Here is a 24,488-nt window from a genome sequence, read left to right on the forward strand (position 1 = left end):
GTTGGTCTTTTAAAAGTTATTTTTAGGTTTCTGAAATCACTATAGTATATAACTTATGGCCTGAATATCTGTACCTTTGAAGGGAAGTTATACTACATCAATTTCCAGTTTTGCTTTATAAATTCCAAATCTTATTTTTTTTAAGTTTCTTCATTTTCAACTTTTTTTTTTTTTTTTACCCATCACTAGATAATGGTGTATTCTTTTTCTCTGCACTTCATCCATGTGTTCCAGGCCTAAAGGTTGATTATTGGAACCCATCTGCCCAATTCTATGTGTGTTATGCCTGAAGGAAGACTTTCAACCCATCTGTCCAATTTTACCACACCCTAAAGAAATCCCAACATGAAATAGATAATGTGACTAGTTAGTAAACAAACTTAATAGATGTGGACATTGGCACAGAGTGGTGCCAGAATGTATCTGCTATCTGATGCCATTTGATCCAAGTCCCCACAGTATGGAATCCTATTTCTTGGTGGTCCTGCTTTTAGGCAACTGGTGCTGGCAAAAGGTGCCAATTGACTTTTAGTAGAGTAGAATCATAGAATGCTGGCATTAGAAGGAAATTCAAGATCAAAGCTTTGCTCAGAGGGCTACAGCTGTATCACAAATGCCAAACTCAATTTCATTCTTTCTGTTCACCGTTTGTCATTTGTCTCATTAATGTAGTAGAGCACTTTAGATAAGCTTAAAGCATTTCACTCCTGTGTCCATTCTTTCATTTATCATGTGTATACAGAGCCTACTATGTGCCAAGACTAAAGGAGATATTGAATGTATAGAAATAGAAATCCTGAATCCTTGCTTTCAAAAAGTGTCTAAATAAAATGATAGAGAAAAAATAAGTAAAAACATAATTACAGGGGTCATATCTTTTGAACTGGAGGGGGTTTAAAGATTCAGGAACATAGTGGAAGACACATATTTATGAACTATCAGTATATGGGTAGGGCAGGCATTAATCTGCATTGTAAGCTTTATCTGGAATGGTGGTAGCAGATGAAGCTTCTTGGCCTTTTATACTATGCCATGAGGGCAGTGGGTAGTTCTACACAGGGAAGTGGTATGATTTGGTTTGATCTTAGTGTGGGAAAAGCAAGAACAAATTATAAAACTGATTAATTATAACTAAGGTACAGGAATTAAATAGGAAGGAATAAATTAGGGAAATATGAGAAAATTAAAATCTCCAGAATCTAGTGACCATTTTGATGTGCTATTTAAGATGCATCTTAGGCTCTGGGCTGGGAGATCCTTATTAATGGGTTGCAAGGAATGAATCCTCTTTTTACCACTTGTTAGTTTAGTGACCCTGGACAATTATAAAGAACTAGTTGTCTGTTTCCTTACCTCTAAAATGGAAAAAAAACTATAATTTTATTTCAAAGATTTTTATGAAAATTAAATGAGCTAGTATTTATTAAAGTGCTTGAATATCACTGGCACATAGTAAGCCCTGTGCAGTGGTTGGTTAAATAAATAAACTCATACATCTCAAGCTTAGATTTCAGTGGCATATGTAAGGTGCAATCTCTAAAGAGAAAATAGATATATGAAAAAAGGACCTAAGAGAGAAGTTTATACTGAAGGTGTATATATACGTGTAGGATCATGAGCCTGATTTTGAAATCAATGATAAGTTTAGAAATAATCAAACAGAATTTGGGAACAGGGAAGGAAAATGACTGAAGGAGAGCCAGACTTTTAAGGATGGTAAGGGAATCTGAACTGAGCTCAAAAAGGAGAAAGGAAAACACACACACACACACACACACACACACACACACACACTCAACACAACTGCTATATTGGTAGAAGGAAAATTACATGACGAGAATTTCATCTTGAAACAAAGGGGGAAATTTATAGGAAACAGAAACTGGTCAATAGTATGAGATTCTGTGAAGAGGACAAAGAAAGTAGAAGAAAAACATCGTTTATCTTGCTCTGGCTTTTTGTTTTTTATAATGGCTGATTAAATATAATCCTGACACAAATGTTACTTTGCATGGGGAGCAAATAACAACACGTATTTCTCAAGAGGCAGTAACTCTTAATAAGTGCAATATCATTTATCTATTTTTAACAACTTCATTTTGGGTTTTAATATTCTTTAGTTTGATTGGATATACTAAATATCATCATCAAAAATGAACAGTTGATCACATTGAGTGACATCCTCAAACCTGTATAGAATTGATTGCATGAATAACTAATTTACATTTTTGTAAGAAATGGGAGAAAATAAGTGGGGTATTAGGGAAGTAACAATTCCTCCTATGGAGTGATTTTTCAGTTGAATTTTAAATGTGTGTGTTCCTTTCTCCTTTTCTTCCCCCTTTCTCTTTCTCTCTCATTGAATGCCAACTCAGTGCCAGACAATGTTCCTGGGGCTGGAATACTGATCATTGATCAAGACACATAAGATTCCTGTTGGCATTTTTTTTGGGTTGGGGGAAAAATGACAAAGAAATAGTAATGAATGGGAAAAATAGGTTTACATGGCTACCTATGCTTCAGAGGAAAACTAAATAGGGGGATAATTTCAACAGAGGTCTAGGTTGGATGTTTTCCACCACAGGTTACTTAGGAAAAGATCTTTCTGAAGCATCAATATGACCTCAGATCACAGAGACAAGAAGGGACTACACCTGCAAAAATTTGGACAAGAGAGATTCAGACAGGAGGAAGACTTGGTGTAAAATTCCTGAGGCAGGAATGTGCTTTCCATGGTGGTGAGGCTGTGATTGCCCCTGTAGCTGTAGATAGTAAAGAATAGCAACAAATGTATCCTAACATGAACTTCAAGATTCAGACTGGATTTTAAAATATAGTGTTGCTTTCTAAAGCATAAAAGTAAAAAAATATCCATTTGTGCTGAGAATTGCTACTTACTAATATCTACATCTACTTGTCTATCTATCAATTGATCCTATATATATATAACTGAGACTCTCTCTCTCTCTCTCTCTCTCTCTCTCTCTCTCTATATATATATATATATATATATATATATATATATATATATATATATATAAAACTGAGACTCTGAAGGACTACTTATTTGTTCCAAGGTCTTATATTTGGTAAAGAACAAGACCAAGACAGAGGCTATTTTAGTTATCTTTAATGCTCAGCCTTCACGCTGTCCTCAAGGACTATCTTTACTCTGAAGCCTTTCCTGTCACCATTCAGTAGATTTCAGAATATTCTTTTTTCAGGTCCATTCTACTTATTCATGTTGTCATTTTATTGCTGTATAGTGGTATGTTTTCATAAATGTCCTCTCCCTTAAATGGTAGACTTCTTCAGAATATTTTACACAATCCTAGTCCTTTCTGCATAGTAGGCTTCTGATAATGTGTGTCTCACTGATTGGCATACACAGAACTGCATGCACATATCTGGTTCTATCTTTCAGCTCAGTGTATTTTTCTTGTAACACATCATAAATAAATTCTGTCTGTAAAGAAGGAATTATATTGTTTTTTTCATGTTTAAATGACTGTAATACATTTATTTCCTATATGAAAGGAACAAAGCAAGTGTAAAAAACACATTGAAAAATTTGGTGATTTTATACAAATCCAAATTCAATTTTTATAGTCTGTTTAGGACTGATGAAAAATTCCCAACTCAAAGCCTGATAAATAAACATTGGTTTGATGCATGTTCTAAGTGTTTGCATTTATTTCCCACAAAGAGCTGTCTGAACTCATCTCCTTCAGTCCTGCTTCTTCCTAGGTAAGATGTTCCTGTGCCTTAAACTTGTCTTCCTTGTTATCAAAGGTATCAGTGATGCTAGCAAATTATTGACCCAAATGTTCAGCTTGTGGGAGACTGTTGTTGTCTTGTACTTTTAGAATTTCATATAATAATTTTTCTTGTAATAGTTTAGAGAAAGATTTCAGAGAGGATAATCATCAATAATAAATTTCTATAACTTGTATTATTATTGTATAATAATAATTTATTATTGTGTAACTTATAAAAATAGTAATATCAAATAAATGTACTATATGTAGTATATAATAACACACCTATTTAAATACACAATTTATATAAATTTGTATAATTTATTTATTTTATGCAAATAAATTTATGTACTGACTCTTCTGGTGATATTTAAAACTTAGCAGACCCTCAGCAATGGCTAGGTCAGCAAGGCATACCCCACACATCAATGTAACTGGGACACAGAAGTTCATTGTTTCTTTGGCCTGTCACAGCCAGATCATGTGATGAACTGCCTTGTTGTTCAGTAATTATACTAGGTACTTGGGCTTTTGTCCTAAAACTTGTCACATTTTGTTTTTCAGAGCCAGTGATGGGTATTTGTCAGCCCTGTCTCACATTTGTAGCCAGGAGCCTAAGGTCATCATTAGCAGATGACTTTGATTGTCAGGAAATGAAGTACAAGGTCTATGGAAATTTCATTCATTGCTTCCATGATTGGGGTTTCTCAATCCTAAAGAAGAAGAAAAATCCATACACAGTTTACTGCCTTCCAAACTGACAGTTCTGTAAGGCTCATTGGGTGATTAAGTAATAAGAAGGAGACAAACCTGAGAAAAGTGTAGATTAAAATGTATCCTCCAGCCTAAAGCCACAATACCACTGAGCAGCCAGAGAATCTTGTGTCTGATGTTTGTTAAAAAACAATATATTAGGGTAAAGAAATATTAATAAATGTCCTCTTTCAAATTTAACATTTACTGGAAGACAATACAAATACCGATATAAGTTCTAAATATAATTTTTACATAGATGTTTGTAATAGATGGTTTGTAAATTAGCTAATGAAGATTATCAGTCAACAAATCTCATTGTTTACATTGACAGTTGTCTAATCAAACTAATAATTAGCTCATAAACTAAAAATGAAGCATCAAAGGGATATCATTATTATATTATTCTTAATTCTTTGTCTTTTAAGGATACAGAAATGAAGTCCCATTTCTGTGCTCAGAGCATCTTTAATGAAACTGACATGTAACACTTAAATAATATGTATTTCAAAATGAGGTTAAACATAGAAATATCTCTTTATTTTCTGATGGATATTATACTTTCACAAAAATCACATTACCCATGAATTTTCTGTATATATTGTCAAGCAAAACACTAACATAGGGATTTTTCTGATGTACTGAATATATTTGCAGTAATCATGTTTAAGATTATAGTATTGTCAATATTAATATTTCCTAAACTGTACTTCTAACTCAGAAACCTCTATAACAGTAACATAAGCTTTCTTAAAGAGCTATAAATTTTCATTTAATTATAAAAACAATCACATAATAAAACATTAAATATTATTTGATTAGTTAATTTTGCCTGGAAAAACAAAAGTATTTAAAAAAAATAGTTGAATAAGTTAATAAATGAATGATGTGGGTATTGTGTTTTTGGTGTTTTATTTTGTTTGGTTAGAAAACTATTGTAAGTTTTAATGAATTTGAGAGCAATTTAAAAATTGTTTTAAATTTTTTTATTTATTCTGATTTGTTGCACATGATGGCAGAATGCAATTCATTTCATATTATATATATAGAGAGAGAGAACACAATTTTTCAAGATGCTGATTGTACACAGAATATTTTCACACCATTCATGTCTTATCCATGTACTTAGGGTAATGATGTCTAACTCATTCCACCATCATTCCTACCCCCTTGCCTGTCCCTTTCCCTCTCTTCCCTTTTCACTATCTAAAGTTCCTCCATGCCTCCTATGTTCCCCTCTCCACAATCGCCATTATGGATCTCCATCTTCATATCAAAGAAAATATTCGGCTTTTTTATTTTTGGGGATTGGTTTGCTTCACTTAGCATTATATTCTTCAACTTCACCAATTTACCTTCAAATGCCATGATTTTATTCTCTTTTAATGCTGAATACTGTTCCATTGTGTATATATACATCAAAGCTTCCCTGTCCATTCATCTACTGAAGGGCATCTAGGTTGGTTCCATAATTTAGCTATTGTGAATTATGCTGCTATAAACATTGATATGGCTGTGTCCCTGTAGTATGCTGTTTTTAAGTCCTTTGAGTATAAACCGAGAAGTGGGAGAGCTGGGTCAAATGGTGGTTCCATTCCCAGTTTTCCAAGGAATCTCCATATTGCTTTCCAGAGTGGCTGTACCAATTTGAGTCCCACCAGCAATGTATGAGTGTGTCTTTTCCCCTACATCCTTGCCAACATTTATTGTTGTTTGCGTTCTTAATAGCTTCCATTCTGACTGGAGTGAGATGAAATCTTAGAGTAGTTTTGATTTGCATTTCTCTAATTGCTAGAGATGTTGAACATTTTTTCATATATTTGTTGATTGATGTATATCCTCTTCTGAGAAGTGTCTGTTCATGTCCTTGGCCCATTTGTTGATTGGATTATTACTATTATCATTATTATTATTTTATTTTTTTGGTGTTTAGCTTTTTGAGTTTTTTATAGACCCTAGAGATTAGTGCTCTATCTGATGTGTGAAGGGTAAAGATTTGCTCCCAGGATGTAGGCTCTCTGTTCACCTCATGGATTGTTTCTTTTGCTGAGAAGAAGCTTCTTAGTTTGAGTCTATCCCATTTATTGATTCTTGATTTTAATTATTGTGCCACAGGAGTCTTATTAAGGAAGTTTGGCCTAATCCCACATGATGGAGAGTAGGGCCTACTTTTTCTTCTATTAGATGTAGAGTCTCTGGTTTAATTTCTAGATCCTTGATCCACTTTGAGTTGAGTTTTGTGCATGGTGAAAGATAGGGGTTTAATTTCATTTTGTTGCATATGAATTTCCAGTTTTCCCAGAACCATTTTTGAAGAGGCTATCTTTTCTACAATGTATGTTTTTGACACCTTTGTCTAATAGAAGATAACTGAAGTTATGTGGGTTAGACTCTCTGTCCTCTATTCTGTACCATTGGTCTACAGGTTTATTTTGGTGCCAATACCATGCTGTTTTTATTACTATTGCTCTGTAGTATAGTTTTAGGTCTGGAATAGTAATGCCACCAGCTTCATTCTTGTTGCTAAGGATTGCTTTGCTATTCTGGGTCTCTTATTTTTTCAGATGAATTTCATGATTGCTTTCTCTATTTCTATAAGGAATGCCATTGGGATTTTGATTGGGATTGCATTGAATCTGTATAGTGATTTTGATAGTATGGTCATTTTGACAATATTAATTCTGCCTATCAAAGAACAAGGTAAATCTTCCCATCTTCTAAGGTCTTCTTTAATTTCTTTCTTTAGTGTGTTGTAGTTTTCATTGTAGAGGTCTTTCACCTCTTTCGTTAAGTTGATTCCCAAGGATTTTTTTTTTTTGAGGCTATTGTAAATGGGGTGGTTTTCCTAGTTTCACTTTCAGTGGATTTGTCACTGATGTGCAGAAATGCCTTTGATATTTTGGTTGTTGATTTTATATCCAGCTACTTTGCTGAATTCATTTATTAGTTCTAGGAGATTTCTGGTGGAATGTTTTGGGTCTTCTAGGTGTAGAATCATATCGTCTGCATATATTGATAATTTGAGTTCTTCTTTTCCTATCTGTATCCCTTTAATTTCTTTCAACTCTCTTATTGTTCTGGCTAGAGTTTCAAGAACTATGTTCAATAGAAGTGGTGACAGAGGACATCCCTGTCTTGTTCAAATTTTTAGAGGGAATGCTTTCAATTTTTCTCCATTTAGAATGATGTTGGCCTAGAGCTTCACATAGATAGCCTTTATATTGTTGAGGTATGTTCCTGTTATCCCTAATTTTTCAAGTGTTTTGAACATGAAGGGATGCTGTGTTTTATCAAATGATCATCTCAATAGATTCTCAGCATCTATTGAGATGATCATATAATTTTTATCTTTGAGCCTATTGATGTGATGAATTACATTTATTGATTTCCATATGTTGAACCAACCTTGCATTTTTTGGATGAACCCTACTTGATTGTGATACACTATCTGTTTTTGTATTTGATTTGCCAGAATTTTACTGAGAACTTTTGCATCTATGTTCATTACAGATATTGGTCTCAAGTTTTCTTTCTTTGATGTGTCTTTGTCTGGTTTTGGAATCAGGGTGATATTGGCCTCATAGAATGTGTTTGGAAGTGTTCCCTCTTTTTCTATTTCATGAAATATTTTGAGAAGTATTGGTGTTAGTTATTTTTTAAAGGTCTTTTAGAACTTAGTTGTATATTCATCCAGTCCTGGGCTTTTCTTGGTTGGTACACTTCTGATGGTGTCCTCTATTTCCTTGCTTGAAATTGTTCAGTTTAAATTGTGTATATCATCCTGATTTAGTTTAGGCATATCATATGCCTCCAGAAATTTGTGGATGTCTTTGATATTTTCTATTTTATTGGAGTACAGATTTTCAAAATAATTTCTAATTATCTTCTGTATTTCTGTAGGGTCCATTGTAATATTTCCTTTTTCATCATGGATGTTAGTAATTTGAATTTTCTCTCTTCTTCTCTGTGTTAGCATGGCTAAAGGTTTATCAATTTTTATTTATTTTTACAAAGAACCAACTTTTTGTTTTGTCAATTTTTTCTATTGTTTCTTTTGTTTCAATTTCATTGATTTCAGCTCTAATTTTAATTATTTCCTATCTTCTACTGCTTTTGGGGTTGATTTGTTCTTCTGTTTCTAGGGCTTTGAGATGTAATGTTAGGTCATTTATTTGTTGATTTTTTCTTCTTTGAAGGAATGAACTTAATGCAATGAACTTTCCTCTGAGCGCTGCCTTCATGGTGTCCCAGAGATTTCAATATGTTGTATCAGTGTTCTCATTTACCTCTAAGAATTTTTTTAATCTCCTCCTTGGTATATTTTGCAACCCATTATTCATTCAATAGCATATTATTTAGTTTCCAGGCATTGAAGTAGCTTTTATTTTTTATTTTATCATTGGTTTCTAATTTCATTCCATTGTGGTCTGATAGAATGCAGGGTAGTAGCTCTACTTTTCTGTATTTACTAAGATTTGCTTTGTGGCATAATATATGGTTTATTTTAGAGAAGGATCTATGTGCTGCTGAGAAGAAAGTGTATTTGCTCATTGATGGATAATATACTCTATATAGTTAAGTCTAAGTTATTGATTGTATTATTGAGTTCTATAGTTTCTTTGTTTAGCTTTTGTTTGATAGATCTATCTAGTGGTGAAAGAGGTGTGTTAATGTCACCCAGAATTATTGTTTTGTGATCTATTTGACTCTTGAACTTGAGAAGAGTATGATTGATGAACATAGATGCTCCATTGTTTGGGGCATATAGATTTATAACTGTTATGTCTTGTTGATGTATGGTTCCATTAAGCAGTATGAAATGTCCATCTTTATCCCTTTTGATTAACTTTGGCTTGAAGTCTACTTTATTTGATATGAGGATGCAAACCCCTGCTTGTTTATGCAGGCTATGTGAATGATATATTTATCTCAACCTTTCACCTTCAGACTGTGGGTGTCTTTTCCTATGAGATGAGTCTCTTGAAGGCAGCATATTGTTGGACCTTTTTTAAATCCAATCTACCAGCCTGTATCTTTTGATTGGTGAGCTTAAGCCAAAAACATTTAGGGTTATTATTGAGATATGATTTATTACTGGTCATTTTTGTTTATTTTTGTTATTTAGCTTGACTTGTTTCCTCTCTCTCTCTCTCTCTCTTTTTTTTTTTTTTTGGCTTTTATTTTATTGTAGTTCTGCCGTTGGCAGATTTTCATTTCCTCCTCATGGAATATTTTGCCAAGAATGTTCTATACTGCAGGCTTTCTTGCTGTAAATTCTTTTAGCTTTTGTTTATCATGGAATGTTTGTATTTCATTGTCAAATTTGAAGCTTAATTTCGTATGATATAAGACTTTTGGTTGGCATCCATTATATTTTAGAGCTTAGTATATGTTTTTCCAGGATCTCCTAGCTTTGAGAGTCTGGGTTGAAAAATTTGCTGAGATTCGAATTGGTCTTCCATTATAGGTAATTTGATTTGTCTTTCTTGTGGCCTTTGAAATTCTATCCTTATTCTGTATGCTAGGCATTTTCACTGGAATGTGTTTTGGTGTCAACCTGTTTTAATTTTGTACATTTGGTATCTAATAAGCTTCTTGTATTTGATTTTCTAATTCATTCTTCATGTTTCGGAAATTTTCTGATATTATTTCATTGAAGAGACTGTGCATTCCTTTGGTTTGAATCTATGAACTTTCCTCTATCCCAATAAATCTTAAATTTGGTCTTTTGATGGTATCCCATAATTCTTAGATGTTCTGTTCATGATTTCTTACTATCTTCACTGTTGAGGTCAACTTTATTTTCAAGATTGTGTATTTTGTCTTCAGTGTCTGAGGTTCTGTCTTCCAAATGGTCTAGTCTGTTGGTGATCCTATCTATTGGGTTGTTTACTTAGCTTATTGTTTCTTTAATTTTGAGGATTTCTGTTTGTTTGTTTTTTTTTCAGTATCTCTATCTCTTTTTTGAAGTAATCTTTTAAAACCTGTATTTTTTCTCTTATCTCTTTGTTGATGTGATTGATGGTAGCCTGGATTTGTTCTCTTATATCTTTGTTGAAGTGATTGATTGTTGCCAGTACCTGCTCACTTAGGTCGTTTTTAATTCCCAAATCATTTTAGTTATGTATATTCTGAACTCCTTATCTGACATTTCGCCTTCTTCACTATCTATGGATTCTATCATTGTAGTGTCTTGGTTTATTTGGGGCACTTTCCTCCCTTGTTTTTTCACAATGTCTATGTGTCTTCCTCTCTTGCAGTGTAGATCTGAGATATTATAGCTTCTGCCCTATTGGCTTATAGTGTGCCTGCAGGGCAGAAGCTATAATACCAAGACTTCACTTTTAATGGAGAGATCAACATTATAGCACTCAGTGTAACCAATGTGCAGCCATATATCAGCTTCTATTTTTACATTTACAGTTTTGTCACTACAAACAGAAATGATGAGTTCAGTTATCTTCCACAATATAATCAATAGGTTTGCATAATGGTTTACAGTTTCTGATGGTGGAAGGGGGTCTGGGGGATTGACTGAGATGTTTATGAGGTAGGATGTGAGAATATAGATGTATTAAATTATATGACTAGTGGGAGTATAACCATCGGAAGTTGGCTGTTAGGAGAAATAAGAGATAGGCAACCCTATGCAAGAGTCTCTGTTACTTCAGCAACAGGATAACTGTTAGCACCCCTAGTAGAGAAAACTCTGGTGCCCCCAGGCCACAGGGACTTTGGTGTTGTATTAATAGGTCCTTACTGTTGTATCTTGATGGAAGCAGTGATATTACAGTTTCATGGCGGTGGAAGCCTCAAGCCTATATGTTTCCTGATGTTGGGCTATGGAGCCACAGTGCAGGTTGGCTCTCTGTACAAATGCAGGGTGGCTCTGCCTTGGAATTCTGGGCCGCAAATACAGGATGGGAAGGTGTGCTCTGCCTGAGAGGAATATTCTTTGTGTTCCTTATGGTTCCTTGGACTGCCCAAATGAATGATCACTTAGTTTTTGTGCCTCTGAAATGTCTAGTGTCTTAACACTTTACAAGGTGGACATTAATTGTTAAGAAGAGCTTGCCTTGTTTTTTTTTTTTTAATTTCCAAACTTAAATGTTAATTTTGAAATGGATGTCATATTTTTATTTTTATCTCTACTGTTTTTATTATTATTACTATGAGCCAACATTTTTTAAAGGCCCATTTTATATTAAGACATTGCATTGTGCTTTGCACAATTAAATTACACTAAATCATTTAAATTGTGCAAGAAATGAATGATATTATTGTAACCACGTTACCAATGAGATATTCAGGCAAATAGAAATAAATTAATCTGATGAACCTCATGTATGAAGATTTATATATTTTGCAAGTAGTGAATGAATAACACATTTGCATATTTATTTTAATATTTTATCAATTATTGATAAATTGAGAGGCAACATTGAAGATAAAAAATTTGTCATCCTGAACAAAATCACCCTGTGAGGGCTTAGACTTAATTTTATGATAATGATTACTGGTTTTTATTACCAGTTATTTTTAAAAGTTTAAAGATTTTTAAAAATAATATATAAAATTATACATATTTATTGAATACTCTGTTATGTTTTGATACATATATACACTGTGTGATATTCAAATCATGTCTAACTCTTTAAATGTTTGTCATTTCTTACTTCATGAGCTGCAAACCCCTTCCACTATCCATTTATTTTGTGGAAAAAAGTGCATTAGGGGTAACTGGGGCAAATATACACTGGGAGTTAAAGCTAATTCAGAAAAGAGTATGCATCATAATTTAATTGGTTCAGAACTGCTTGCCATCTAGGATCTAATAGTATGACCATTCTGGAGGCTCTACTCTGGAGAAAAATAGAGCAAGACAAGAGAAACATAGTCATGCTTTTTCAGTAGAAGCTCAACTTACAGAGTTATTACCATATAACCTACTTCTGATGGCAGGAGTGAAATGAGTAGAAATGATTTGGATGTTGGTTTCCTAATCCATGTTTCATGTTCAATCATTGTATTTATAAGAATTTCAAGGCTAATTCAGGCACAAATACAAATTATTTCAGAATTTGGTTGTTTTCGATTCAGTAAATAGCAACTGAAAAAGTATTCAGAAGATATATTTAGAATTTGGGCCAGTTTTCATTTGTTTCAGTAAATGAAACTTACTGATGAGTGTTCTTGCAACATAATAGTCACTTAATAAATTCTTATTCATTGTAGAAGATGACATGTATATAGAAGATTTTCAGAAAATAAAAATACGTAGTTCAATTACACATTATTTATCTATTCCAGTAGAAATATAGTGAGATTTAATTATTATTTTAACTTTATATATCTTATTTCTAATGTAATCAAATAATTTTTATAAATTTATTTTCTTTTTTAATATTTATTTTTTAGTTGTAGTTGGACACAATACCTTTATTTTATTTATTTATTTTTATGTGGTGCTAAGGATCAAACTCAGGGCCTCACAAGTCCTAGGTGAGCGCTCTACCACTGAGCTGCAACCTGAGCCCTATAAATTTATTTTCTATTTAGGATCATCTTGTGAAGTAATTGTTCTCTTACTCTTTTTAATGACAGATAATCTGTTTTTTTATTTACCTATTAAAGATTTTTATACTTTTCAGATATAATATTTTTTGGCTACATATATTGAAAATGAATTTTCTCATATATCTTGCTTTTTTATTTTCCTTACGGTATCTTCAGAAAACTGGAAAATCTTTATTTTCATGTGGCTCTTACTTTTCATTATAAATTATACATCTTGATTGAACTATAATCAGAAAGCATAAGTTATATAATTCTGATCCTTTTAAATTTGTTAAACTTTCTTTATGGTCATCATATAATCAGTTCTTACAAATGTTTTCTGCATGCTTGAAAAGAATGTGCATTCTTTGTTGACTTATTTTTTCATCTTTGCTTATTATTCAAGCAGTGTATTTTTCAAAAGTGCTGTAACCTTATTTTATTTATTCTGAGTCAGATGTGTTGACTTTTCCACGATTGTTATAGATAGATCTATTTTTTTTCCTCATAGTTATCCCATTTTTGCTTAGTTTATGTATTTTGAAGCTATGATATTAAATGCATACAAGTTTAAAATTGTGAAATAAGATTTTTTAAAACTACTACAGAGTGTTTGTCTTTATTCCTAATTGTTTCATGGTGGAGAACTGGTAAAAATTATCTAGTTCACTATTTCTGTATAAAATATTTACAAATGAACTCTGCTGGCCACATACTATTTATTCTCTCAGCTCACCAAGGAAAGAGTCAGGCAGAAGGCAATTTTTGAAGTCTTGAGGTAAAACATGGCATACTCGGACAGCTGGATAGGACAACAACCCAGACTTAGTTGACAAAGAAAGATCCAAAGAGAGGTGGCATCTGAATTGTGTTTGGCAGTAAATAAGAGCCATGATTCAAAGGGGAGGGGTAGTGTTTCAGGCCAAGAGAGCAGAGGCAAGGGAGCAGGTGGAATGCTTAGGGCTTGTGAGGTCAGCTATTGAGCTTGTTAGGAAGCCAGGGGTGACAGGAAGGGGTTCCACATGATCAGAGACATTTCTAGTTGTTTGCTGTTTCAAAGCATTTAAAACTGTTTGTGATTATTTATAACAATAACATTGCAGCGAAGAATTTGGGCGTTAAATTTTGTCCATAATAGCTCTTCAGGTCAAATTTCATGAAGTAGAATTATTGCATCGAGGGGGCACAGATATTTTCATGCACAAAAAAGGGGCATCTAAGTCAAGTGCATAGAAAACTTTTAGAAATCAATTACAGGGAGCCAAATGTTGAGGGGAGATTAAGAGGAAGAATGAGGGTTAAAAAAAAAAAAAGACTGAAGGCTCTTGTGTGCATGGAAAATGCTAAGAGATTGGTAAGTAATCCAGTATGGGTTACCCAAGTACAAGGTGTGGGGAGTCGTGTTGATAGAGTGGACTTACGTGTAAACTTGGATTTTACTTGATTCCATCAAAGAGGTTTAGTTAATAAAATAATAAAAGGTCCTTTCCCCCTTTTCTTACCTTTTGAAGTTCATGGAATCCATTTGTACCATATTCCCCAAATCATTATTATGGTTATCTTTCATACATCAGAACTTATTTTCTTCCATCTCCCCAGGTGATTTTAGCATCTGGAACCTGTTCTGTTTCCCCTCTGTTACCCACCATCATGCTAAGTAATGGCAACTTTGCTTTATTTCTCTTTTATTCCTCCACAGCTACATATCCTAGAATGGTACTTATTAAGTCTAAGGCCCAACTTCACCACCTAATAGCTATGTAATTTATGACAAGTTACTTAACCTCTGTTTGCCTCAGTTTCCTCATGAGAACCTCTACAATATTTATCAAAAGCCTGCGAGAATGAAATGAAATCATGTCTGCAAAAACATCTGGAACAGTTTTGCAGCGCAATGACAATTCTTTCCCCTCCCATTATGTGTATATAAATTCCTCCAGATTTTACATGTTTTTTTTGCTATGGTTTGGGGCAGCTGGGAGTAGCTTTATGTAGATAAACCAAGGACAGACTATCTTATCTGGAGCATCTTCTCTTAGAAGTGGCTGCTCTCATTTAGGGGCAAAGTCCATGCTGAAGAAAGTGCCTCATCTTTCTTTGCTAGAACTGAGAATAACACCGAGGATCTCAGCCTTTAGTTTTCCGTTTGTCAAGCTTTTACAAATTCAAGAAGCAGTGCATCTTGATGTTAGAATAGCTTTTATTTCCTCTTTTATCCTTGCCTGGATTCTACCCAGTCTCTATCCTCTGCCCCCCACCCCCCCATCTTAACAAAAAAAGAATCCAAACTCTGGTTACTTCGGATACCAAAAGATCATGGCAGGCCGACTAATTTTGCCCAGGCTTTCTGCGAAACTCCACATGTGCTGCAGTTTTGGGTTGCATAATTGATTTAATCTCTGATTTTAGAGAAACGCTGAACTCTTTTTGTGGGACTCTGCATATATTTCTCTAGGGCAAAAACTGTCCTACTTTTTTTTTCTCTCTGGTATCTGTTTAGTGCTAGGCTATTTTTTTTTTTTCCTCAAGACTTTAAACTACCCTCCGTGAAATAAATGAAATCACAGTTGGAAAACAGCTTACTGGACAGACTTATAACCGCAAGATAAGAGCTGTGCCCTACACATTTGCTTAACATTCTCCTCCTCCCCTGCTTCCCTTCTTCCTGCTCTAGCACATCTTTGTTTGAGCTGAGAAGATACACTTGTTTTTCAAGTGGGGATGGGTATTACCTATACAGAGCTCAACGGACCTTCGTGTCCTCTTGGAAATATACAGCCGGTGGGCTCTAATCCTCACTCTCTTGTGACCTGACTCTAGGCACATTCACTTGCCCCTCTGAGCCTTCCTGTCAACAATTCCTTTCAGAGTAGAGACTGTGAAGCTTGCAGTGTGCAGACGGGTATTTAGCAGGCTTCAAACTCACCTGGAGCCTTTTGTCTGACCAGTAACATATGAAATGCCAGTGGGGACAATGATTTTTATGCTATTTGAAAAACCACTAACCCAAAGGAAAACTGGGTAATTTTAAGTTTACCAGTTATTCATATGGTATCTGGCAATCTCACTTTTGGTTATGTTTTCAGGAAATTTCTGAACTGGAAAGTCTTGTTTAATAGCAGATAGTTTTTGTGAACTTGTTTGATTCACTCTAGGGTTTGAGGACTATTTTTCTACCACTTATTTCTTAAATGATCAACTCTTTCTGATATTTTCTGTACTCTAAGATATATTTTCAAAAGAATATATACTATATAGATCCTTATTCACTAGCCCACTTCAGTAAATTCTCTGTACAATTTCATACTGTGAAAGTGACCAAACACCCCTGTTTGTAGCCATAGGGTTAGGTCAGCAGTGATTCTCATATGTTGCCTGAGTATCCTTGTCTCATACCTTTATGTGTCTTCATGCTGCTAAAAGTATTTATAAAAATAACACTTGCTTAATAAAACACAGGCAAACAGACCTTTGTTCAAACATAGTTGCTTACTAGTTGCCTACATTTAGACAAGTCCCTTAACCTATGAGCCTACTCATGTATGAAAATTTTAAAATTGGGCAAGAATCATCCTTCTTGGGTTTATGGTGAAGATTCAATACTAAATTGCATATCCAGGGATTTGTGAATCCCACAGCCTTAGACAACATGTCAGCCAGGTTTTGCTGCAATAATTGTGTGGAATAAGTAACCTCTAAATCTCAGTGGTTTGTAAAAGAAAGATATTTATGTTCAACTGGGTTGTCCTTGGATCCAGCTTGCATGTTTGATTAAGATTTGTTCTGTATGTGGTTTGAGAACAGAGAGGTCATTGAAGGAATTCTTCTCCTGGCAAGAAGTAAGAGATCTGATGAAAACCAGCCTGTCTCTATAAACATCAACTGAGAACTTATATCACTGTCACTTCCACCCAAATTGGGGCTAACTATTAGTAGATCAGTGTACCCTGAACTAAGGAAGAAAGAATGGTGAATATTTGCTGAACAGTAATCTAGAGAAGTTCACTTGTACTCCTTTCTTTCCCTGCTCTTATTCCATCTATGTGACTGTTAGTGCTTCTCTCTAAATTTCTCAGCAGCAACTTTGCATACTGTCTCAATTTCAAATCACTTTGAAAGATATACTTTTCTTTGTAAACAGGTACTTTAGAAAATCCATTACAAAGAGCCCAAAAGCTACTGATTCACCTTAGAGCCTCAGAAGGAATCTTTTGTGATCGTTATAGTGGAATTCGTATTGACCCAGGAACAATTGGTGAGTATAAAATTGTTTTTACTAAAAATGAATTATTTGTGCACATCTGTGTGTGTGTGTGTGTTGACAGAGAAGTGGCATTCATAAGACATCTACTAAATTCTGTGCATTTAGATGATTTTTATTTATTATTTCACTTACCAGTTCACCTGTGAACAGCACTTATTTTATAGATGTCAAAACTAAGACTCATGAACAATCTGTAGAAGGCTACACAGCCACAGCTTTGTAGTGTCAGAACTCAGAATTATATCCACATTGGTCAAACATCACAGTATGAACTAATAATGCATATTATCAACAATAAATACTAAATGATTGTTGGTACATTTAAAAACTTAAAAGATACTTAGTTTACTAAGAGACATTTACTGTTAACAGTTTCTTCACTTGACATTGCTATGGTACCATATCCTATTTTAAAATTGTTCTGTATAAGAGCATAGAAACTGGGTCTGGACTTGTATAATCATGTCAGAACTTCAAAGTCTTAAGGGATAAGAGGATGTTCATCAAATTTCAAGTATTTTTTTTCATTGTCTCTGTTGGCATTACTAACTTCATAAGTAAAGAGGGATAGTTAGGTATCCTTCATACTTTCAAACACTGTATTTCTTCTAGTTATTTCCTTTCCCTCACTTATGGAACAGTTAAAAGAATCAGTTCACTGTTATTTCTTTATGTTTGTAAATACTATGCTGTCACATTGCTTAAATGTGTTTCTGCTATTGGCCAAGGTACTGATTTCACTGGCTTCTCCCCTACAGCAATGTTGTATCATGTTTTCAAGTGAGTCTGCTAATGTTGGGGCAAAAGAGAAAAGACCATTCTGTATGAAGATTCTGAACACTATGAGATATTAATGTTAGGATAGCATGACATTTGTTAACTTAGTTCTAAGTTCTTAGTTCTAATCATTAGCATATAATACTTTGATAGTGTTTTACAGTTTTCAAAGGATTTTCATGCATAGTATCTATTTATTTTATTTTTCCAATAACTTGAGGTTGAATCATTTTTGCACTTTTTCCTGTTGACAAGCTAGAAGGATCCTAACAAGCTTGTTTGACTTCTGTTCTGGGGAGTGATCCTATTGTATCAAAATTTTAGTTAGGGGCATACATGGATATATGTCCTGATCCCTGATCCAACCATGTAGTCAAATCAGTGTTTTTCAATTGAAATAAAGAATGAAATATTTGTTTCACTTCATACTTAAATTTTTATGGTATCCTAAGTAAATGAAAGATTTTAATCCTTTAAAATCCTTTATAATCTCCTTGAAACAACTATGAAATGGTGTCGTTTTACAGTAAACCTTTGATGATTGGAAATGACCAAGAAATCTGCTTTTCTGGTCAATTGAATTTTCTGGATAATTCAGATTTAAGGACATGACTGCTTTTTGTTATAAACGTTGTTGGAAATCTCTGTAAATTACTTCAGAATTCTTCTGTGCCTAGTTTACTTTATCTAAGGTGAAAAAAGATTTTTTTTAATTAAATGATATCTTGGGGAAAATACTCATGAAACTAAATTATGAAAGGTTGGTTCAAGAACATGTCCTGAACATGGGATTATTTTTACACCCATTCATTCTATTTTTTTTTCTTTTCTGGTACTGAGGATTGAACCCAGAGGCACATCCACTGATCCACATCCCAGCCCCTTTGTAGTATATATTTTTGACATTGGGTCTCGCTAAGTCGTTTAGGACTTATTAAGTAAGTAGTCAAGGCTGGCCTCAAACTTGGGATCCTCCTCCCTTTGCCTCTTGAAACACTGGAAATTCAGGTGTATCCCACTGTGTCTGGCTCATTAATTCTTATTTTAGTTTTGTCTTCTAATTTTTTTTGAGTTAGAATATGGGAAAAATTACAGATTTTAATATTAATAGTCAATTAAGTTCTAAAATGGGGATTTTATTTTTTTAGACCACAATGGATGAAAAGTCAAGATATATTATGGGTGTCTTATTGGTATTTACTTTATTTGTAAATTTTTCTGCTGAATATTCTGAAATTTTTAGATTCTTAAAAGTTTAAATTTTTTTAAAAAATTAAATTTAGATTTTAGATTAGTGGCTTGCAACCAAATGGGGTCCATTTGAGCGTAGGAAAAATATGAAAGCTTCAAGTCAAATATGCATATGAACATATCCACATATATGTATATTTATTTATCTAAAATAATGAATATTATCTAAGTTCATCTTAAAAGCTTACATATGTTTGGAGTACATGGTTATAATTTTTCTTTTTACTTCTGGAGTTCATGGTCACAATATTTTTAGATCACTACAATATGAGTAAGTATGCTCAATATGGCTGAAAATGGCAAAGAAATATGTAAGAGGAAACACCTGAAGGAATAAAATGAGGGTGCACCAAGCATGTTCCTGTAAGACTTTAATTTGTGAGGCTGAAATAAATTATAGTTTGAAACTAAGGGGCCTAGAGACCTCTCCCTTGATATCTGTTAAAAGACAAAATATTAAGTCTAACCACTGAAAGCAAAGCTAATAGTACCAAAACCCTATTCTCAGGAAATAAAATTAGCCTTGCCTCTTGGAGAATCTAGTGTATAACATAAAACATTGAAACCAGTTAACTTCCAACAGAATTGCAAATACTTTTAAGTTGTTTAATGGTGGAAAGCAATACCTCTCCAAATGTAACTAGTTAGCCATTATAGCAATCTGTGTCCCAGATTTTAGGTATGAAGCATTCACTTCTTGATCGGTTTTGAGAAAATACATATTACACCTATGTGAGGTATATTTGACTTACTGTAAAACACAGCACTGAAATATTCTATTTTCTGACAAGATGGACACCTTTATTTCTAGATTCTGTATCACATATTTCACACAATAGCCTCTGAAGTGAGTTTTACTTACTTGGTCATAATGATTCTGAAGGGTTTTCTCCTTTTTTACTTTTACTTCTTTTACTTTTCAGGGGTTTATGGAAAAGTTCAGCTTCACAGTGCTTATCCTAAAAAATCCTGGACACATCTTGGAGCAAATATTGCCTCAGGAAATGAAAGGTAAGGAATGATTAAATTAGACACTTTTATTTTTTGGTTTAGTTTGTTTAATATTTTATATATACTTTTAGTTGTTGATGGACCTTTATTTTATTTATTTACATGCAGTGCTGAGAATTGAACACAGTCCCTCACACATGGTAGGCAAAATGTAAACCCATTAATTAGCTATCACAGTTTACTCTGCCACTGAGCTACAACCCTAGCTCATTGGTTTAGTTTTTTGTCTACTGGAGGTTTTGTTACAATGTGGGATTGAATTTTAGATTAGGCATAGTAATTCAAAATTGAATACAATGGCAAAGTAATGTGTTATAAGGTACTTGAAAAACCTCCATACCATAATTAGGAGAACGGAACATGCAAAGAATGGAGGAAGATCATAGTTCATTCCAGGAGTGAATTCTAGATAATGCATATTTGTTATTGTCTACAAAAACTTTTTTTAATATCTTTATTTTATTTATTTATTTTTACGTGGTCCTGAGGATTGGACCCAGGGCCTTGCACGTGCTAGACAAGTACTCTACTGCTGAGCCATAACCCCAACCCCAGTAAAAAGTTTTTTAAAATGTGAATTCCATGAGATAACAGATGAAGTATGAGTTGAGAGTACGATAGAACTGAAAAATTAGCAGTTTAGGATACAGACAGAAATCAGAGTGAGAATAAATAACAGTGAGAAATGGCATGAAATTTAATGGTTCAGCATAAAGAAAAATCACCACTGCTTTAAACTGAATATCAGGCAATATGAAGAACCAACTGATGCAAATCTACAGAGTCAGAAGACAAGATCAGCAGATAAAAATGACAAAAGAGAAGGTACTAGATAGAGATCAGAAAAGCACTAAGACAAAGAGCTTGAATTGGATTTAAATTAGGGGATAGGAATGAAATTCAAGAATTCTATAAAATATTTTAAACACTGAAAATGATTTAATAGTGTAACTATGGTGCATTTAAACCCTTAAAACAAAACACATTCTAATAATTGTTCTTATGAAAGAAACTGTAAATGTGTCAGTCAAGAAATCAAGATTCTGTTTATATAAAACAATGGATGGAACCACCAGGTGCATGCACACACTACTGGTAAGTTGGAACCGTGAAGTGGGGGTTGGCAAGGTGCAAAGTTCTGAGCAAGAGCTGATGTTGCTGTGTTGAGGCAAGAGACTGAATTTCTTCTTCTTCAGGGAAATATAAACTTTTTTATTTTTAAAGTCTTCTGACTGATTGATAAGGATCACCCACATTATTGAAGATAACTGTGTTAACATCTATGAAATATTAAATACACATCAACTGACTGTGTTAACCACATCTACAAAATATACTCACAGTAATGTCTAGATAAGTGCTTGATGGTGTTATATAGACTAACAATGTTGACCCATAAATTAGCTATTACAGTTAAAAATTCTCAAATACAATCTGGGATGATAGCCTTGGAAAGGAGGGTGGGAATGGCACATGAGAGTGCCATAGCAAGTTTAAAATAAGTTAATTGTTCTAGCAGAATTCAATATAAATAGATACTATTATGGTTTACAAGTAAGGTATCCTCCAAAAGCCTATGTGTGAGACAATGCAAGAAAGCTTATAGGTGGAATGTTTGGGTTCTGAGAGTCTTAACCTAATCAGTGCATTAATCTCCTGATAGGGATTAACTGGTTGGTAACTATGGAGAGATAGTTCGGGGGCTGGAGGAGGTGAGTCCCTGAGTATGTCCCTTTGGGGTATATATTTTGTCCTTGCTGAGAAGCGCTCTCTCTCTCTCTCTCTCTCTCTCTCTCTCTCTCTCTCTCTCTCTCTCTCTCTCTCTCTCTCTTTCTGCTTCTGGGTTCCATGTTCTGAAATGATTTACCACCACTTACTTCTGCCATGATATTCTCGGTCACCTCCCACTCCAAGGAATAGAGTCAGCTGTCTATGGTCTGAGATCTTTGAAATTGTAAATTCCAAATAAACTGTTCCTCCTCTAATTGTTCTTGTCAGCTCTTTTGGTAGGTCACAGCAATGGAAAAGCAGACTAAAATACCTTCCAAATCACTGAAGGGATCAAGAAAAAAAGAAAACATAAATAAGTAGGAAAAGAGAAGAAAATTAATAGTAAGAGAACAAAACAACTAAAAGATGTATAAAACAGAAGAAAGTAAGAATAAATCTTTGTAGTAGAAATAAAATATTGTTAAAATTACCCAATTTAGGAAAAAATATGAGCTAAAAAATCAAAATATTTTATTTTCTTTTACCAGAGAAAATTTTCAAACCAAACATAAAATATTTAAATGTTGGATAAAAATGAATTATTTAATTTTAAAAAGAAAGTTCTCAAAATTATCAACAAAAGTGTAAAAGTCAAAATAAATGTCTCAAATTGTTCAAATAAGTACATTTTATATTAATAAACTTCAATTTCCATTGAGATCTCAACAGGAAAGCTTTATACATGATTACATGATATAAAAATATATAAATGAAGTCTCTTAGAAATATAAAATGAAATTGACAGAAACCAAAATACAGCCAGGTGCAGTGGCCCACACCTGTAATCCCAGAGACTCAGGAGGCTGAGAGAGGAATATCACAAATTCAAAGCCAGCCTTAGCAATTTAGTGAGGCCTTAAGCAACTTATTGAGATCTCATCTCAAAATAAAAAAAATAAAAATGGGCAGAGGCTCTGGCTCAATAGTTAAGCTTCCCTGGGTTCAATCCCTGCTACCACAAAGCAAATAAACAAAAGTATAGTCATCTAAAAAAATTTACTTACCCCTTTCACATTTATTTTGAAATGTTAATAATTTGACTAACATAAAGCCAATCTCATTTAAATATAAAATTCTTTAAACCAGAGTATACATTAATATTTAAAACCTTGATAAATTTTAATGCTAATAGGGTCTGATCACAATATAATGAATGCAGAGACAAAAACAAGATATAAACAAAGAACCTGAATTTCTTGCAACATAAAAAAAAGGTAAAAAACATTTTTATCAAAGAGGTCACCAAACCATCATCAACAGAATATTTGGGAAATAACCAACAATAAGAGTACTACAAACCATTTGACCCAATCATCCCACTCCAATCATCCCACTCCTAGATTTATAACTAAAGGACTTAAAATCAGCATACTACAGTGATGCAGCCACATCAATGTTTATAGCAGGTCAATTCACAATAGCTGAGGTGCCCTTCGATGGATGAATGGATAAAGAAAATGTGGTCTATCTATCTATCTCTATATATATATATCAAATAAAATTATATATATGGTATATATATTTATTTATAAATATATGTATGTGTATATATGCCACAGTCTGGCTGGGCACAAAATCACGAGCCACTCAAGCAGGAACAAACTTTATTTTTGAAACCGCTGCCAATGCCCCATACACTCCTGGGACGATTGCCGACCTACCCATGCGGTGTTCTCCTGGACCCCAACAGGAAGTCCCTCCTCCGGAATTCCCTTCTACCGCACTTCTGCAACCAATGGGAACTCTCCAGGAGTCCCATAGCAGGCCTAGGTGGACAGCAGGAGTCCAATATCCATATGAATGCAGATCTTAACATAATCATATCATCTCAATGGCTTGCTGGTGTCATCACCTTTTGCCGGTGGGGGGGGGGGAGACTAATAACTTGTGCACGTTGATACAGCAGGAATGGGAGCCTTTTATTGTAGGACAACAGAGCTATTTATACATTTTGCACAGCTTATCTTAATTAGCATAAACTAGATACATCAATCAACCAATAAGGAATCTCCACACTTAATGGCTCGCTTTTGTTACTTCTCAAACCACTCCCTCTGACATTTTGCCAGGCACCATCCAGACTTGTTTACGAACTCTAACATTTCTCTGGCAAAATACCAGGTGTTATTTTTGACTTATTTACAGACCTTAACAACCTTTCAACCAAAAATGCCATGCATCATATTACTTGGCTGTGGCTCTTAGTATATATATATATATATATATATATATATATATATATATATACACACATATATATGTATATATATATAAATATTACTCACCCTTAAAGAAGAATGAAGTTATGGCATTTGCTAATAAAGGGATGAAAATGGAGAATATTATGC

The 24,488-nt window shown here is 33.8% G+C and overlaps 1 protein-coding gene across 1 annotated transcript in view; it reads left to right on the forward strand.

Annotated features, from left to right (window-relative positions):
• Pkhd1 (PKHD1 ciliary IPT domain containing fibrocystin/polyductin) overlaps positions 1-24,488 on the forward strand; it is a 426,978-nt gene that overhangs the window by 261,545 nt on the left and 140,945 nt on the right. Inside the window, exons 53-54 of the mRNA XM_026400889.2 lie at positions 17,209-17,322; positions 20,283-20,370. Coding sequence (XP_026256674.2) covers positions 17,209-17,322; positions 20,283-20,370 — 202 coding nt within the window. The remainder of the gene's footprint in view (positions 1-17,208; positions 17,323-20,282; positions 20,371-24,488) is intronic.

The sequence above is a fragment of the Urocitellus parryii genome, chromosome 8 (genome assembly GCF_045843805.1).
Source record: "Urocitellus parryii isolate mUroPar1 chromosome 8, mUroPar1.hap1, whole genome shotgun sequence".
NCBI classification, from domain to species: domain Eukaryota; kingdom Metazoa; phylum Chordata; class Mammalia; order Rodentia; family Sciuridae; genus Urocitellus; species Urocitellus parryii.